At 45.8% G+C, this 18,084-nt stretch overlaps 1 protein-coding gene across 3 annotated transcripts in view; it reads left to right on the top strand.

Annotated features, from left to right (window-relative positions):
- Positions 1 to 18,084, top strand: part of LOC117058281 (acid-sensing ion channel 2) — a 386,757-nt gene that overhangs the window by 319,809 nt on the left and 48,864 nt on the right. For all 3 annotated transcript variants that reach the window (XR_004427853.1, XR_004427852.1, XM_033169345.1), the window contains exon 2: positions 1,165 to 1,315. Coding sequence is in view for 1 of the 3 variants with exons in the window: in XM_033169345.1 (XP_033025236.1) it covers positions 1,165 to 1,315 (151 nt within the window). In the remaining 2 variants the exon portion in view is untranslated. The remainder of the gene's footprint in view (positions 1 to 1,164; positions 1,316 to 18,084) is intronic.

The raw sequence follows: 18,084 nt of genomic DNA, 5'->3' as shown, positions 1-18,084 counted from the left end.
CTACAGCAGCTCAGCCCCCCCCCCCCTCCTTGCAGCAGCTGCCACATCATATCTCTCCTTATTTGATGGATTTCTCTGCTTCCAGAGGTCTTTTAGGGTGCTATGTGACAGACTCCCTTTTACTCAAGTATGAGTGGCACCTCCATGTAGAGAGATCTGGTCGCTGCTGTTGCTGCTTTTTGTCTCTCCTTTAGAAACCCTAACCCCAGGGCTTTTTTTTCACCCAGAACTCAATTCTGGAACCTCTTAGGTGGGCGCCATTTATGGTGAATTCCAGCACCTCTTTTTCTAGGAAAATAGCACTGCGATTAGTCATGCTGGTCACATGACCCGGAAGCTGTATGCCGGCTCCCTCGGCCAGTAAAGCGAGATGAGCGCTGCAACCCCAGAGTCGTCCGCGACTGGACCTAACGGTCAGGTGTCCCTTTACCTTTAACCCCCCAAACATTTGCAAGATGTTTCTCACAAAGTAACTGAGGTGTTCACAGATCCGCCAGAAACACAAGGGATTTGTCAGATCAATGGTGCTGAGGAAACGCATGAGTAATTAGTTTACCTCAGTCAAGTGCCTTCCACAAAGGAAAATAACATGTGGAAGCCCCAGTGGAAGGTGTGGATTTTAGAAATGCTTAAGAGGTGGTACATTTAGGAGAAGCTAGAAATAAGCAGCGATGGAAAAATACAGAGATATGCCTGTACTGTGTAGCAAAACTGTCTTGAATGTAAAAGCTCCACAAATGGGACTCGCGATAAAATGTTGTTGTGTGTAACACACCCACAGAGTGCTCCTGTTCAAGGCTAAAGCCAGTTTTCATATACATTGGTACCTTGGTTGTTGAACTAAATCTGTTCCGGGAGTCCATTCAACTCCCAGAACCGTTCGAAAACCAAGGCACGGCTTCCGATTGGCTGCAGGAGCTTCCTGCACTAAGTCGGAAGCCACGGAAGCCATGTTGGACATTTGGCTTCCAAAAAATATTTGTTCGGAAGCCAAGCCATTCGACAACCTAGGTACCACTGTAACTGTAGAGTCGGAAGGGGGCTACACAGGTGCCTCCCCTGCAAACCAATTGCTGAGACGGTTCTTTGTAGAATCAGGTTTTTTAGGACCTATAGGCCACCAACAGTGTCACTGAATCTCTTTCTTCCTCTCTGTTTTCTTAGGTGTTTACGAAATATGGGAAGTGCTACATGTTTAACTCAGGAGATGATGGGCATCCTCTGTTGACCACATTCAAGGGTGGGACAGGCAATGGCCTGGAGATAATGCTGGACATTCAGCAGGATGAGTACTTGCCAATATGGGGAGAAACAGGTAAGGAGAAAACTCATTGTGTTTGCCTGTCTGATTGCCAGGTTCTTCATCTACCCATTTATTCATTTATAGCATGTGTGGCTCACCAAGATCAGAAACAGGATTTTATCTACATACTGGTATGAGTCCCCATCTTCATCAATTAGGCATGTCAATTTTGTGCCCTTTCGGCCTAAAGAACTGCCCCTGGCCATGACATGCTCCTCGGCCTTGTCTGACAGCTCCGGAACATCTTCATCTATATCAGTACAAAGATCAAATTTTGTGGATTTATTATTGGGCCTCTGCATACCCTGCTGTATTAACTTCCTGCCGGTAGCCTTTTTATCAGATCCAAAGCACATTCAGCAGACTTTCATTGCCAAATTCGTCCCAAGGCTGTCAGACACTTATTTCTAAGCCGCCGTTCAACTCCTTGGGTAGCCCCCTCCCATGTCTTCTGTTGCTTTAGAGCAGGCTTTACTGCTCAAACCAAGATTTGACAATGGGACTCACACCAGAAGCTCTGCAGCAAAAGCACCAATCCCCTATTCCTTATGTGCTGCTCTCCAGGTGTTGCTGGACTCCATTTCCCATCAGCTTCAGCTAGCTAGGCCAGTGAGTGGTCAAGGGTGATAGGAGTTGTATTCTAGAAGGCTCTGTGTTGGTTACCCCTGCCTTGGCACCTAGGTTGGAGGAGAGATCTGCAACTTGGAGGAGACTGATCCTATGGCTCCTGGGAGTCAGGACCAATCCCATGCGAGTGCATGCTTCTGGCTCTCCAAGATCTGCATCACCCCCTCAGCCTGAGCAGCTTGCTGTTGAGCGAGGCCCTCCTTGCTTCTGAACTGCCTTCCCCCCGCGGCTCCAGGCACTTGCCACATTTTTGAGGTTGAGGCGATGAACTTTTCCCAGCACTCAGTCCCAGCATGTGACTCTCCTGAGAGCATTCTCCGAACGCAGCTTAGTAAAAGAATCCTGCCAGGTTAAAGGGCCAGAATTGCCACAGCTGAGGCAAATCTATATCTCAGGGCAGCCCGCCTGCCCCGCTTCTGAACAGCATAGCAAAGCTTTGAAACACTGTTGGGTACTATCCAAACACACACAAACGTAATGAGGATCAGCTATATTGGTTGCCATAGCAACACTTAATTTGGCTCTTGGCGCACAAGATAAAAAGGAGTTGAGGATGTCCAAATATTAGCATAAAAATACCGAAGTGGATTTTTGGTATGAAATCCACTCAGGCAGGGGCTGGTATCTAAAAACTAAGGCCTTCCTCACCCACCCACACCCAAAAAACATTAGATAGAAAGCAGGGGTCAAGGCTGGAGATTTAAACTCTCCCTGAAGCATAGGTGACAGCAGGCCTCCGCAGCCTCGTGCCTTCTGGGTTTGGGCTATAACGCCTGTTATCCCTAAGCATTGGCTATGCTGCCTGGGGCCGATGGGAATTGTAGTTCAGGGGAAGGGAACCTCTGACCTCCATGCCTAATCAGGCACGGCATGGCTCCCAATTTGACCCATGAGGCCATTTTCTCTCAACCACAACCACCTGCCGTACACCTGATGTCATATGTGATGTCATTTGTGGAATAGGTAAGGGTGTGGCTCCAGAGAAATAATTGGGAGCTTCAGGTGAGCTCCCAATTCCTGTTTTGCAAGCAGGGCTCACTGACCGGTACTGACAGTGAGCCCAACTACGATTGGCAGCACTAAGATGTTCCCCATCAGGACCTCCCTGGTGTAAACTCATTGAAATTAATGGACATATCTACCAAAAGTTAGTCATGAGTAGAACCTAGTTAGATACAGCCCCTTTTTTGTTTAAAAAAGAATAAAAGTTTTTTAAAAAAGAATAAAAATGAAATTACTGGGGCTTTGGGGTGACAAAAAAACCTCACTGTCTACTAGCCCCTTATGGCTTGAACGTCCCAGTTGAAATCTTACCTCTGCCATTAACCCATCTTAGGGCTATTTTCTCAGTCGCAGCCCATGTTCCACCTCTGTCTGCAAAATGGAGAGAATAATATTTGTCCGCTTTATGGGTTGTTGATAAAGAATGCTAAGGACTGCTTTAGAAATATGTGTGTTTGTAGAAATCTCTTGACTTTAGCTCATCTGAAATGTAGCCTACTATGCAAAGGTAACAGTCCTATCTGTTACTCTGCCTGGTTTGCCTCACCCACCTCTGGAAGGTTGCCCTTGGGGAAATGTGACCCTCCTGCTGAAAAGGGTACCTTGCCTCCCTGAAGTAGTGAATCTCCCCCTCAACAAATATATCGAGCAGAATTATGTTTCCCAAGGCTTTCTGCTTCCTTAAAAAGACACATAAGTTTCTAGTCCTGTGGTTGCACAGATATGCTAAGAAGTGTGTAAGCAATGCCTGCTAAAATCTCAGAAGTGCAGCTGATGCTGTTTCCAGTGTTTGGAGTATCCCTTTGTTGCCTTATGAGGACATTACTTCCTCCCATGACAGGCAAAATTAGAAAAAAAGTAATGCAAAGACTAGTTGATTTGGCTTCAGCTATTGTATGGCAATGTATTTTGCATATTTCCACCTCCTCTTAAAACTAGGCATGGGGAGATCAAGATGATACTCAACCTTCTAATCAAAGAAGTGTATATATAACTGCAGGTATCAGGTATCATTGCAAAAGATCAATGTTCAAGGGGGACTTTGCATAACAAGTGTTGCGGCTTTTCAGGCGTTCTTCTGTTGTGTGCCTACAGAACTGTGCTGTGAACACATCTCAGGTGTTCAAAGAAGGTAATGTGTAATGAGCAAGGATATAGAGATTGCCAGAAAGGTGAGGAAAGCCAAGGGCCTCAATTTGCTTGACCAAAACTTGCAACGATAAGTGGTTCACAGATGCTAAATTTCCATAACTAATCCATTACAGAGAATCCGTGTTTTCTTCATGCAGCATTTTTATTGGGGTAGTGTGTGTATGTTAGTGTGGATATGAGACACATAGCTTTGCCAGAATACTCCTCTGCTGCGTAAACTGAGTGGTGGAGTCCTCCACCTCTCTCTGCCAGTAGAAGCTGGTCCTTTAGCTTGTAAATCTCTGTGGCAGCTCCCTCCTTTCTAAGTAGGACTTCATGTTTGGCTCCTCTATTAAACTCCTCCATAAAACAACCTCAGCCAAGGTGCCAGCAGCCCTTACAAAAGGAAGGACGTGGTTCTCTTCTAAATGCTGTTAAGAGGCTGCATTACCAGGTAGCAATATTTAGTCGTGGCCGTAAAAAAGTGACAAGGTTCCTGATTTATGTTTCTGGGAACATAAAAAGTCCTACTGGATGAATAACATCCTTAAAAGTGCCAGCAGCCAGAAGGATAAATAAACCCTGGGGGGAGGAGGGGGAGGAACGTGTTAGCTTGAAAGCTTGTCTCCAAGCCAACCCTGGTTGCCCTTGACCTTCACTGAGGACAAGAAGAGATGTCACCCAGAGGAGAGCATGCAAATGTTTTCTCATCTCCTTGCATCTTGGACCTTTTCCTAATGAATGGAGAAACACAGGCAATTAGCTGTGTTTTCACAAAGAGAAAAGGTCAGGGATGTTCCCCCTCTTCTGTCAATAGCCCAGCAACCACAGAAATGAGACACTTCGGGCTGGTTCAAGACTTGCCCTGCTGATGGCCTTTCGATACAGGAGAGGAACTGGTGGGCCCACCCCTCCCACACAAAACTTAAGGCAGGGGTAATAAGCTGTCCCCCAGATGTCGTTGAACTCTTATCAGACCCAGCTACCATGGGACAATGGTTAGGGATTATAGGAGGTGGAGTCCAACAACATCTGGAGGGCACCCCATTGGCTATCCCTCATTATGCGGCCCCCACACGTATCCAACCAATGATCCTCCAATGCACACTCTACTTCCAGTCTTCTTCAACCTTGGCTGCCCAGATGTTGGATTGCAACTGTGACTATCCCGAGCCAACATAGCCAATGGTCTGTTGTTGTCTAACAAAGTCTAAGGGCCCAGGGTTGCAGAACACTGAGCTGTGAGGCAAGCACCCCACAGTGATGGAGACTTAGGGGTGGTAGCTGAGAATCAAAGTGGTTCCTGAATCTAATTGGCAGCCAGTGCAATCAGGCCAGGATTGGTGAAATATGCTTAAACCATTTTGCCCTGGTGAGTAACCTGGCTGCTGAATTCTGCACCAGTTGAAGTTTCAGAACTGTTTTCAGATGCAGCCCTACACCTAACACGTTGCAGCAATCTAAGATAGAGGTTACTAGAGCATAGGTGACAAAAGTTACCGGTAGGCTATCCCTGTCCAGATACGGGTGTAGCTGGGCCATCAGCCGAAGCTGAAGGAAGGCATTCTGTGGCACCAAGGCCAACTGAGCCTCAGCAAATGAGCCAGAAGTACCCCCAAGCTATGTACCCGCTCATTCAGAGGGAGTGTAGCCCCATCAAGAGCAGGCAACCTCCTATAGGGAACTACCCACTAAACAACCCTGAGCAAAGGGTTTATCCAAGGCTCCCCGCAAACGGAAGACCTTTCAGAGACTTGCTTTTAAATCTGTCGAGTCCAGTGTTAGCCAGTTGCATGCGTCTCGTTGCTCACAAGCACAGCATAAAGAAAACTCAGGTCGCAGCAGGGTTTTATGAAAGTGTGTGCAGTTTGGAGAAAGTGGGCAGAGGGAATTGTTTCTTCCTGCTTTCATAAGAGCTGGGGTCAGTCACCCAATGAAATTGATCATTGGTAGGTTCGAGACAGACCAAAAGAAAATGCATTACCCAGTTTATAATTGACTTAAAGAATTCCCTGCTGGTTCTGGAAGATGTGGTAATGGTACCTGGCTTAGATGGCCTTTAAAGGGGGATTACAAATCACAGAGGAGGGGGTGATCAGCAGGAAAAGAACCATAACTCAGCGTTAGAGCACATGTTTTGTGTGCAAAACATCCCATGTTCTGTCAGGTATCTCCAGACAGGTGGATGCCAAAAAGTTATTAGTGTAGATAAGGATCCACAGAACTCCAATGGATTTCAGTCTTCTCCTTGTTCATTGCCTTCTTTCTTTCCTTCTATTGCATGGTGCTGATAATGCCAAGGTTGCAAGTCTGAATCCCTTATGGGACAGCTGCATATTCCTGCATTGCAGGGGGTTGGACTAGATGATCCTCAGGGTCCCTTCTAACTCTATGATTCTATTCTAAATAAAGTTTATTTAAATCTTGGCCATTGGGGTCTGGAGTGTGTGTGTGTTTGCCAACCTCAGGGTTCTTGCAACCCCCACTTGTCTAGATCAATTCGGTTTCATGCTGCTGGAGTTTAGGATCAGGGTTGCGAAAGACCAGCACATAGTTCTATTCTACATGAGAGACTGGATACGTCTGACAGGGAAATGAGGAAGATGTTTTGACCTCCAGGGTGAGATAAACAGCTGGAATCTAGCCCTACATACCCCAGAAAGGAGCGGCAAGTTTGGCCCAAGAAGTGCAGGGTGGACTGACTCAGAGCCCCTTTGAAAGCAACTGCTTTGAGCCTTCTCCAAATTCTTCATGTCTTGAGGGGGCGGGAAGGGCTGTAGGAAGTGGTGGCAGCTCTACTTTATACTTGGGAAGCACAATTGGCCTACTCTGTGAGACAGGTTCCAAGGAAGGGGCTTAAGCAGGCTCTCCTGAGTCTTTCCCTTTTTGTTATACTTTGCGCCTACAATCTGGTGTTTTGAGGTGCCCTGCTGCTAAACACAGAAGCCTATTTTAGCTATGACAGATAGTGGTCACTGATAGACCTCTCTTCTACGAATTTGTCTAATCCTCTTCTGAAAGCCATCTCTCTAGGAACAAAGGGTTCTGCAAAGGTCAGTTGGGTTTCAGCTGTCTTGATTGTATTACGGTGAAAATGATTTGTTCCAGCTGCAAGGGGCGGCCTCTCCTGTGTACTTGAGCAAATGCAGCCATTGCTAAAGCTGTTTTGCCCTTTAGCCGATTCCTCTTCCCACTGAGTCATGCTTTGGCTTGGCACTCCTTCTCCTACCAATCTTCTCTTATGGCCTCAGAATCCCTCCGCTTCCCTTGGGAGCAGCAGGTATCCTTCCTTATTCCAGGGCAGGAAAAGGTACCGGTAATCTAAATAAGAATTTTTTTAAAAAAACATAATGCAGCTCTGTATCACTCTCATGGGTCCTAGGAAGAAGCAGTGGAGCTCAAATGGAGTGGAGAGTGCATTTCATTTCTGGTGATGAGAATATTTGGCATCTGACTGGATTCTTACCAGATTAGATGGCAGCTCTCTCCTACATGATGACTATGCACAGGTATGAGTTGTGGTGTTCACTTAAGAGTGCAACCTTAATATTTTATAAGAAGGCTTCCAGAACTCCCAAGTCTGCATTTGGAATGTTTGCAAACATTCTGTGACATCGCAGCTGCTCAGCTAGTGGCTGCCAAGCAGCCATGATTTCCCTACCTTTCTGTGTACATTATAGCTGCGCAGTGTTAACGGGATGAGGGAAGTTTTGGAGAAATCATGCTGCAATAGGATTTGCAGGATGGTAGCCAGAGCACTTACTTAGCACCATCAGCATACATAGGGCAGATCGGGGGCTGGCAAAAGAGTAGCTGGGGTGGGGTCAGGGCAGAGTCAGGCAACAAAGTGGTTCGGAAATGCCTCTGCTGAGAACTCAAGCCTAGAGAGAAGAAGAAGAGTTTGGATTTGATATCCCGCTTTATCACTGCCCGAAGGAGTCTCAAAGCGGCTAACATTCTCCTTTCCCTTCCTCCCCCACAACAAACACTCGTGTGAGGTGAGTGGGGCTGAGAGACTTCGGAGAAGTGTGACTAGCCCAAAGTCACCCAGCAGCTGCATGTGGAGGAGTGGAGACGCGAACCCGGTTCCCCAGATAACGAGTCTACCGCTCTTAAGCACTACACCACACTAGAGAGAAGGACTTGCAGTAAAAAAGTGGCTTCATAGATAGAGGAAAGGTATGGCCAGGTGATATCAGTGCTAAACGGAGAGGCTCATTTACCTCCTGCAGCTCACATTTCTGTGCTCCTATTATTAAGCATGAAAGTGGAATTTACAGCATCACGATGCCAGACATGAAAGATTTCTTTCTTCTCCCTCTCTCTCACTTTCCCACTCTTTCCTTTCCCTGCACATCCCTAATTGAAAGGTGCTGCTTGATGTGCCAGCTAGCGATTCACCAGAGGCAGCCAAACCCAGCAGAAAAGGGTTCTGCATGAAAACTCCCCTGGGCTGTTTGATTTTTCAATGTTGTTTTCTTTCCTGCCAGTTGCGTTTCCATGCATTGATTCCATTTTGCTGCCTGCTCTGCTCTGCTCGGCTGAGTGTGAGTGTCAGAAACATTTTGGAGCACCGGATATTCCAGGCCAAATACTCCCATACATTCTGCCACACAGGCCACAGGCCGTGGCACTCAGTTTCAATTATGGGCACGTTGTCTTTGGGACACCACAATATTTTCTGGAGAGCAGTGGAACTTCCTTCAGCAGACCCAGCAGAAAAAAAAGCTATTCGGAAAGTCCCCTGTGGTTTCCTAGAGAAGTTTTCTTTTAAAAAAAGAAGGAAGGGAGGGAGGGATGAGATGAGATGAGTGGCAGCACCCACTTGAATTTTTCCTGGGGAACCCCAGCATGAATGGCTAAGCTTAACATGTAAGGTCATAGGTCAGATCCATCATGCTTAGAGATGTTCCCTGTCTCTCCTCTACAACATTTCAGACCTAGTGGCAAAAGAGGTGTGAAGAAATTGGCATTTATGGCAACAGGATTTGCAGGCAGGCCACTTCAGGTTGTGGGTACTAAGACAGTGGTTCAAAATTGCCATACTAGTTGCTGACCAGGAATGCAAAGTTAAAGCCCACCTGCCGCTGCAGTATTGCATAAATGCCTGCTTACCTGTCTAAGTAGATAACTGTTCAAGGCTTAAGTCAGGGCTACATCTCTATTGCAACATGAATTAAAAGTGGCAGTATTTCATCCTCAGAGGACTTGAACTCGTGCCCACACTTTCCAGAAAAGCCTTGTCTCTGCCTTACAATGATGATACAATTTATACCAGTGATCTTCAACCTGAGGGCACCAGATTTCATTGGACTACAACTCCCATCATCCCTGATCATTGATAAAGCTGGCTGGGGAAGATGAGCATTGTAGTCCAACAATATCTGGGGACCCAGGTTCAAAGAACACAGATTTATACTAATGGGTTTGTTGCAACCAAAACTTGATGTTTAATTCTTGCCCAGCCTTATAAACCTAAATAGTTTTAGTACATCCTCACCTACCTTCTTAATCTCTCTAGAACTAGGGTTCCCAAACTGTTGTCTGCATGCTACCTATTGCCCACAAGCATTCATGTGGACTACAGCATGCCTGTGGAGTTGTGCTTGAAGATAGGAGATGATCCATCGCACTGAATATTCATATAGATTTTTAGTTGTAGTTTTATTGCTTCTTTTATTTCTTATATTGTGTTTTATTGTATTGCAGTTTTATTTCTACGGGATTCAAACTGTAATACAATTGAATACAATATATAAGAAATAAAAGAAGCATTAAAACTATAATTAAAAACCATACAGCACTTAGCACAGTGTATTACAGTTGCTACAATAGGCAGAAGAAAATTATTCTGTGGTCTGCCTAGACCCTCAGCAATTTTCAAGTGGTCCATGAGGAAAAATAAGTTTGGGAACTGCTAGATGTTACTGAACTGGATGTGCTTTCTCTGATGATAACTTTGCTGTATGTCAGATGCAGTTTCCTAGAGCTGATTGCATGGTTCACTGCTATTTAGTTATGCATTTATTAAATTTGCATTCTGCTTTCCCATCAAACAGTGCAGAGATGCAGGGGGGCAGATCTGTGGGTGGATACTTTAGGGTTCATAGCTCACAATATATTTGGTATACCCTGACCAACGAGCATTGAGAACGACTAACCTATCATCCTCCTCCAGATTTGCCATGCTCCAGATCAGAACCCTGGACAGATCCCGCTAACCATGTACATTCTCTAAATGTGTGCAAACTAGATGTTATGTTGGAGGTGGATGGTAGGGTTTTGTTTCATATAGGAGTTTCTATTTAAACAACAACTAGGCAGTCTTGGAAAGCCACATTTATGAGTTGGAGAGCACTAGGAGTGAAACTGCTTAACCCCTTTCCCTACCTGCTGCTTATCCACTTGCAAGCAACCTCCCCCAAGCTGCTTTTCTCTGAGAGGGTAAAATATATGGCTCCTGTGTTATTTTTCTCCTGAGAGAAAAGCAGTTTGGGGAGGGCAATCTGAGGAGATAAACAGGGTGAAGAAAAAGGTTTAAGCACCCTCCCAAGTATCACTCCTCTGTTCTTGACTGCAGCCTCTGATGCTGCTTTTCAGATAAATAAATACAGTAGTTGGGGTACCGTTTGACCTCATATTGCATAACTGGATGTAGAAGGGACACATTCAGAGAGTATCTAGAATCACCCTGCCTTTGTCATGTCAGAGGACTCAGAGTGAGGGCTACATCTCCCAATGATTCAGGGATTTTTGGAATGGTTGTAGGTCGAATACTTATGCCTGGTCTTTTCAGTGTTACAAAGGCATATATGCCTGAAGCACTTTTATGCCTGCTTCCCTACAAGTTGCTTTTTCCAAGTGCAGGGGATGGGAAGGAATACATTGCTATGAGTAGCACTTGTGTGAGAGGCAGGATCTCATTTCAGCCAAGGCTTATTGGGGCTTAGCCTCAAAACCTGTTTTGAGCTGAAGTGTTGGGTATGTCACCATGAATCCACAGAGTGGATCAGCAACCCTTCTGACTTGGCATATGCATGCCCCTCTCTTGTTTGCTCTGCACTTGGACCTGGTCTTACACATGCAGGGGATGCAGGGGAATCAGGTGGTAGGATGACTGTGGATCCCGCTTTTGACTGTGAATGCTATTCCATGTACAAAAACTGCTGCACTTTTAAAAAAAATGAGGGAGAGAGGGGTTATCTTTGCTCACTGCAAATAGAAAATAAGCACAGCAGTCAAGGAATTTTTGTTGCAGGGGAACATTCTGAAATGTGATCACCCTCCTATGGTGTGAAGTGGTACAGTCCCATTTTGCCACCTCGGGACTGTCTCGGCTATATCAAATTCTTCATGCATAGACGAGGCCTGCCTTACTGGACCCTTTATTACTTGAGGCTGAATGTGTGTGTGTATGTTTGCGAATATGATTCCATTGAAAAGCTTTGCATTTGATGAAAATCCTATCTGCGATATGGCCCGTTCACATACACAAGGCATGCCTTTAATAGTGTCATCAGATGGCGAAGCAAGCATGTGCGAACCAGGCCAAATTGTGTTCTCGTTCTGTGACACCCATCCACACTACTAGCATAACCACAGCCTGCCAGTGCCTCAGATAGTCTCTGGAAACAGAGCTGTTGTGGCAGCTGCCATGTCTCTCTGGCGAAATTGAGCCTGGCCCCTGGCACCTCTCTTCCCAGAAATTTTAATCTCTGTTCCCAGGCTTGTTTTGTTGAACGATGCTTAATAGAGGTTGGGAGCCACATTCCTGGTACATTCAGCAGCGCCAAGGCTTGCGACTCTTGATAGTGTTTTTCCCCCCAGCTTGAGCCGCTGAGAGCAAGCTTGGCGACAGTGATGGATCTGTGGAGCAGCAGGGAAAGGGGCCCTAGACAGCTCACCCAGGGTGCCTTGCGGGCAAGTGGCGAGAACCTGGATGGGATCTGCTGTTTGGTGCATGCGCACAAGACACAAGTGATGAACAGCCGTGGCTCTTGGCCCAAAGGGGTAAGGGGAGTGAGTCTGACAGGGCTGCCATGGAGACGGCTGTTTGCATCACTTAAAATCTTGTTCGGTCTTACGAAAGGAAACCAACAGGGGGGAGCTGGAGCTAACACTGCACTGGATTGAGGTGCAGCAAGAAAGGGGCCTGGGGAAAAGGCTTTGAGGAGGCAGGAGCAGGGAGGAAATGATCAGGCTCCAAGGAAATGTAACCTACAGCCCAGGGAAATGTTCCATACAGCAGCATTAGGGCAAGAAGCCGCAGAGGCAGGCGGCTGAAGTTCTGAAAAGGTGCTTCGGGGCTCTGAAAGAACAGCTAACTAAAAAGGAGAGGGGAAAATCAATGTGGCAGAAAGAGGGGGGAGGGAGAGGGAGGAAGGGTTGGGGCAGAGAAAGAGGAGCGGAATAGAGAGAACTGTGCAGGAAGCAACATCCTTGAATAACAGGCTCCTTATTGTCCCAAGAATTGCTGGATCAAATCAAAGGCTCATCTGGTCCAGCATTCTGGTCTCCAACATCAGCCAGCCAGGTGCCTTTGAGGTCTTTGCAAGCCTAGCATGATGATGTACATTTTCTGTTACTTTTCCTCCTGGATCTAGCAACTGGAATTCTGCTGCTTCATTCTGGGTTGCCTGAGGGGGGTATATTAAAATTTCAGGAGCCATTGTCAGTTGTGCAGGAGTGGTGATGGGGAAGGTGGCATCCGTAGCTTAATTTGATATAGAGGGTCACCAAATCTTAAGCCCCACAATCTGTTTTCTGCACCAGGATTCAAACCTTGGATCCGTAGAGTGATAATGAAGAGAGGGTATTTATGCATGTCGAGAGTGCATTCCCTTCAGCATGGAGTAACCACAGCTGGTACCCATGGCATCTGAGATCAGGAAATTCAGATAACTGTGTGTGGTTTCCAAGAAGTCACAAGCCCCCATTGCCTCCCTTTGTGCAAATTAATTACATTAACGAATCTCACAGTTTGGGACACTGGTGCTCACGTTGCCCTTAGCTTTTCCTGTATCTGTAATTCTAATGTGTAATGTGCATTTGGCTACATGGTACACTTAGTTTAAAAATGCGTCTCTTCTACTTTCTGTCCAACTTTAACAACCTACCCACCCACACCCACACACCTCTTTATAGCACTGGATATGCTCAAACATGCTTTTATACTTTGATCCTTAGCATATTTGCTTAGAAGCAAATTCCATTGAGTTTTGTGTACATGAGCTTAGGGATGGCAGTCTTTGGGTCATAATACATGAAAGCACCCTAAAGCATCATCCGGTTACCATGGGTTTGTAGGGACTAGGAACAAGAAGCGTGACAGCAAAACTGAGGCTGAGGGTCTGGCTACTGGCTCAAACGCCTGCTGAGGTTCTTCCTCCGTGGTGTTCCATCCCGCACAAGCCCTTCACGTATCTCAGACCCCAGGGAGAGATTGACAAATGTCAATGTTTATCCAAACAAGCTTCTAACGTGCCGGCGGCAATCCATCTTCTCTGTCTCATCTTGAAAGCCGCCAGCAGCGGGTATTTATATCCGTAACAATCATAACCGGCTGATTTGGTTATTTACATGGATATTATACGAGCTTCTATAAATATTCAGCTTGCTGCAAGAATAATTAAGCATTGTTGCCGCGACGCAAACGACAGGGGAGAGTAATGGGAAGTGCCAGGAGCTACATGCTAGAGTGGGTGGCTCCCCATCCCCCAGCTTGTCCGCCTCTCTGCTGCAATCCAACCCTGGGGCATAGATGCTCTCCTGCACAATATCCCCCACCTCCACCATTCCCCAGTATTTCCTAAGCAGAAGTGTGGGATTGTTTGCGAGAAAAAGTAGAGTTGTTGGGAGGTGCAGAATACAGAAAGGAGGAGTGTTCTGGGGAACGTGACAGGGAGAGCACTCAGTGATAGTGGGGAAAAACCTAACACAGAGGCTGTGAGCAGGAATAGCAATATGTTGCTGGGGGGAAGGGGTTTTGAGGAACAAGAAGAACTGACTTTGATGATCAAAATAGCCAGATCACTGGCTGAAAGTTCCCTGGTATGAGTTCAGTTCCATCTGCTGAGCAGCACTGTCCAAGATGCAGTTCTGTTCTTATGAATTAATTTATAAACGTATTAACTTTGCCCTTCAGCATGAAACGTTTCCAGGGTGGCCTGCAAAATCGTACTGTAGCTGCAAATTCTAAAACTACAGCAACAAATTACCAATAATAAATAAGATTGAGACTGCACCAAGTGAGACAGCAGAAGAAAAACAGGAGCAATTAAAACAGTTTCCACCGCAGGTTTTTAAATCTGCGGAAATTAAAAGCTCTTTGCTAGGAGCCGAAAGGACATTAGAGCAGGCTGCTGGTGAACTTCCCTAAACAGGAGATTGTTCCGTAAGCAAGAAAACCTTTTTACCCATTCATTGACATGCCTTGCTTCAAGCAGCAATGGAACACCTAAGTGTATGGACACAGGTTACTTTCTGCAGAGGTCGGGTGGCCATCTGTCATGCATGAGCTAGTTGAGATTTCTGCATTGCAGGGGGTTGGACTAGAAGACCCTCAGGGTCCCTTCCAACTCTACAATCCTATAACTCCTTATCAGGGGCAGCACATCGTGTGCTGCTGCTTGAGGCAAAATGGGAAGCGCCACCTTGCCTGCCTTTGCTGCCATCCCACTATTACCTACCTGCTCCTGCTGCTGCTGCCGCCTGCTCTTCCATCATTGCTTACCCTGGCACATCTGTTGCTGGCAGAGAAGCAGCACTGCCACTGGTGCCAGTTTCAGACACGATCGCACTGATCCTGCCCAAAATCAGCACCAATGGCAGCGGCGCTTCTCCACCAATGGCAGAGGTAGCAGGGCACATGGGGTATCCTTGGGCTGCAGTGTCATCTGGCCTAATGGCTGGTGCGGCTCTGCTCCTTTGGTCACTGGTTGTTCTCATTTTTGGGTAACTTTTAAAATTAATAATAAACCACAACTACAATAAAAACAACAGTGCCATGAGCCCCTTCCATGAAGCACACTACATCTTCCCTTTCTTTTTCTTTTTTCTTTTCTATATATTTCTATTGAATTTTCTGTTTTACAATTTAAAGTACTCCTTTTTACATCCTTGAGATATCTATGACTTCCCTTCTTCTCTTTCCATGGTTCATTTTACATATCATAAATCCCTGCATATTTTACAAAAACTATACCATTCGATATTCCATTATTGCATCCATCAAATTTTATTTACACTGTTGAATTTATCTTAATGCTGCCAGCGTTTTCAGCTGTACACAGTTATTTCCCATATATTCAGTAAACATTTTCCAATCTTCTCTAAACGTATGTTCTTGTTCTCTTACTTTATATGTTAAGTCTGCAAGCTGCGCATATTCTGTCAACTTGAGCTGCCATTCTTCTTTGGTTGAGACCTTGCTTGTTTTCCATTTTTGGGCTAACGAAACACGGGCCACAGTAGTGGCATACATAAATGACCTTTTTTTGACACCTGGGAATTTCCATCTGAATTATCCCCAACAGAAAGGACTCTGTTTTGGGGGGAGCAGAAGTACTTTTAAACATCTATTTCAATTTGTTATGGATCATTTCCTTTCAAGTACCTGTCAGTCCCGTTACTTTAGCTATCAACCCAGAATATATTTCCACATAGCTGCCACATAGCTGCCATGAGTGGCTGAAAATTTTCCACGAGTGGCTGGTGGCTACTGTCCTCTGCAAATACTCATAATGAAGGGATAGCCATTTTAAAGAGCATGCCTCTGATACTTTGGGATATCTCATGCAACAGCTTAGGGAGTTTCTTAGCAAGTGAAAAGTTCCCTTGTAGTTGGTACCGCCAGCCCAAGAAAAGTCCCTGCATAATTTGATTGCTCAGCTGTATTATGGGGGTTCCTTGGAATAATCTGTGAGAAAATCAGTAACTGTACATAGGAAGCTGCGTTCACTGGCTCATCTAGCTCAGTTTTGCCAACACTGCCAGGCAATAGCTTTCTGCAGTTTCAGGCTAGAATCTTTCCCAGCCCTGCCTGCACCTTTTTGCATGCAGAGCATGCTCTTTACCACTGAGCCATGACCATTTCCCAAAAGACAACTTGCTCACTACTGCTTATCTTCCCCAGCAGTGTACAGCTGCAGGAGGCTATTGAGTATGCCGAGGAATCACTCTTGGAGTTGGATAGAGAGCTCGCTCCAAATATCACTGGAAATAGCTTCCACTTTCTAACTTACCTTGGGCTGTGGCTGTAATGATCACCCCCGATTATTGGTCACTCTGGCTGGGGCTGTTGGGAGTCCAACAACATCTGGAGGGCTACAGGTTGGGGAAGACAGCCATAGATTAATGGCTATCCCATCATTTTGGCATGGAGATTTTTCATCCCAGTTTTCTACCTGGATATATTTCAAGTTGTATGCCTCTGAATGCCATATGCCAGGGGGAGGAACAGCAGGAGGAGAGACCTACTGTTTGTGGGTTTCCCATAGGCATCTGCTTGACCACCGTGGGAAGCAGAATGCTGGACTAGATCGGCCTTTGGTTGGCTCCATCAGAGGTATTCTCACGTCATGAAGTGGTAGCATTGGCATTCGCCACAACGGGTGACTGCTGGGGACACTTGAATGGTTGTGGGTGGGCAGATCATTTGCCAAGAAGTAATGTGTGATTTCATGGTTCAGCTGAGGGAGTAATGAGGTTCAACGGCCCTGGCCAGTGCTCCACCTGAAAGGACTTAAACCACCCAGAATTTTCTACGGTGTGCATGAGTTTCTCAGCAGACAAATTTCAGTGTTGAAAGGGATCTCTGAAAGCAGAGAGCTTTGGAGCTGCTGCTATTACAGTAATTAACTCATTCATCCTTGGAAGAATCCTGCAAGACAGGTACCTATTATTCCCAAGGCATAGCTTAAACATCATTTTTACACCACTTTAATGTATCTTGGCAGGGTGATGAAAGTTCTCCGTTAGACATCCCTAGGCTCTCACTGAACTATGACTCCCAGGAGAGAGGAAATTATTTAAGTCTGCCGTGTGTAGGCCTCCCACTCCTAGATAAGAAGCCTGAGAGCGGATGGCTTGACCAAAATCTCCTGCAATATACAACCTGCATCCTGCATGCAGGTGTGGTGCATGTATGTGTGGGACAATGTGATCCTTCCTACTGCCAGCTGTGGCTCTACCCACCATTTGGCCCTGCCCGCCACTGCTGTGTGACCCTCAAAGGGTAGGCAACAAGAGAATGCAGCTCCTGGGTTAAAAATGTTTCCCACCCCTAACACAGGTGAGTGTCAGGCTTGCATGTACCTTGTGTGTAAAACATTAAAATTTTGGTGCCAAGAAAAGCAGAACACACCACCATGCTATGTTAATTGAATTAAAACGCACCCAACCTTTGAACATGCAAGTGTCTTTGGAGAGAGCAGTACCTGCTTTTTTCCTGATACAGTTCCTACAACCTCAGGTGTGCATCTGAGCAGTGAATCAGAAGAGATTTTCTTTCTTTCTTTCTTTCTTTCTTTCTTTCTTTCTTTCTTTCTTTCTTTCTTTAGAAAAAGTATAAACCACAAGTTCTCCAAGTGTTGTACAAATAAAATTATAGGTACAACATGGCTAAAGGCCACAAACCAATTCAAAACAAACATACATGAAGCCATCATCATTAAAAACAAAGACAAAATCAATAAAACCTTTAAAACAAACGTTTTTTAATACAAGAAAGATTTGGGAAGGGGGCCGAGGAGCAATGACAGCAGGGCAGCATTTGAGCATGACATTTACCTCCAGCTGGCTTCTTAATGAGTCTGGGTTGCCCATCAGTCTTTGACTGTTGAATATTTCAAGACTTTCAGAGCTGCTGCAGTGAAGGTTGTGCATCAAGGAATCCACTTTTCGAAGCTGAATGAAAGCTGGTAGATGGTTTTCTCTGTCCAAGCCTTTGTCGCAGACAAATGCAGGATTGTGGCGGTTGGGTTTAGAAAAGCTTAAAGCCCTGATTCGTCATCTCCAACCGT

This window comes from Lacerta agilis, chromosome 14, assembly GCF_009819535.1.
Source record: "Lacerta agilis isolate rLacAgi1 chromosome 14, rLacAgi1.pri, whole genome shotgun sequence".
Taxonomy (NCBI): Eukaryota; Metazoa; Chordata; class Lepidosauria; order Squamata; family Lacertidae; genus Lacerta; species Lacerta agilis.
Note: the sequence above shows the minus strand (reverse complement) of the source record. Positions and strands in the feature narration are given on the sequence as shown.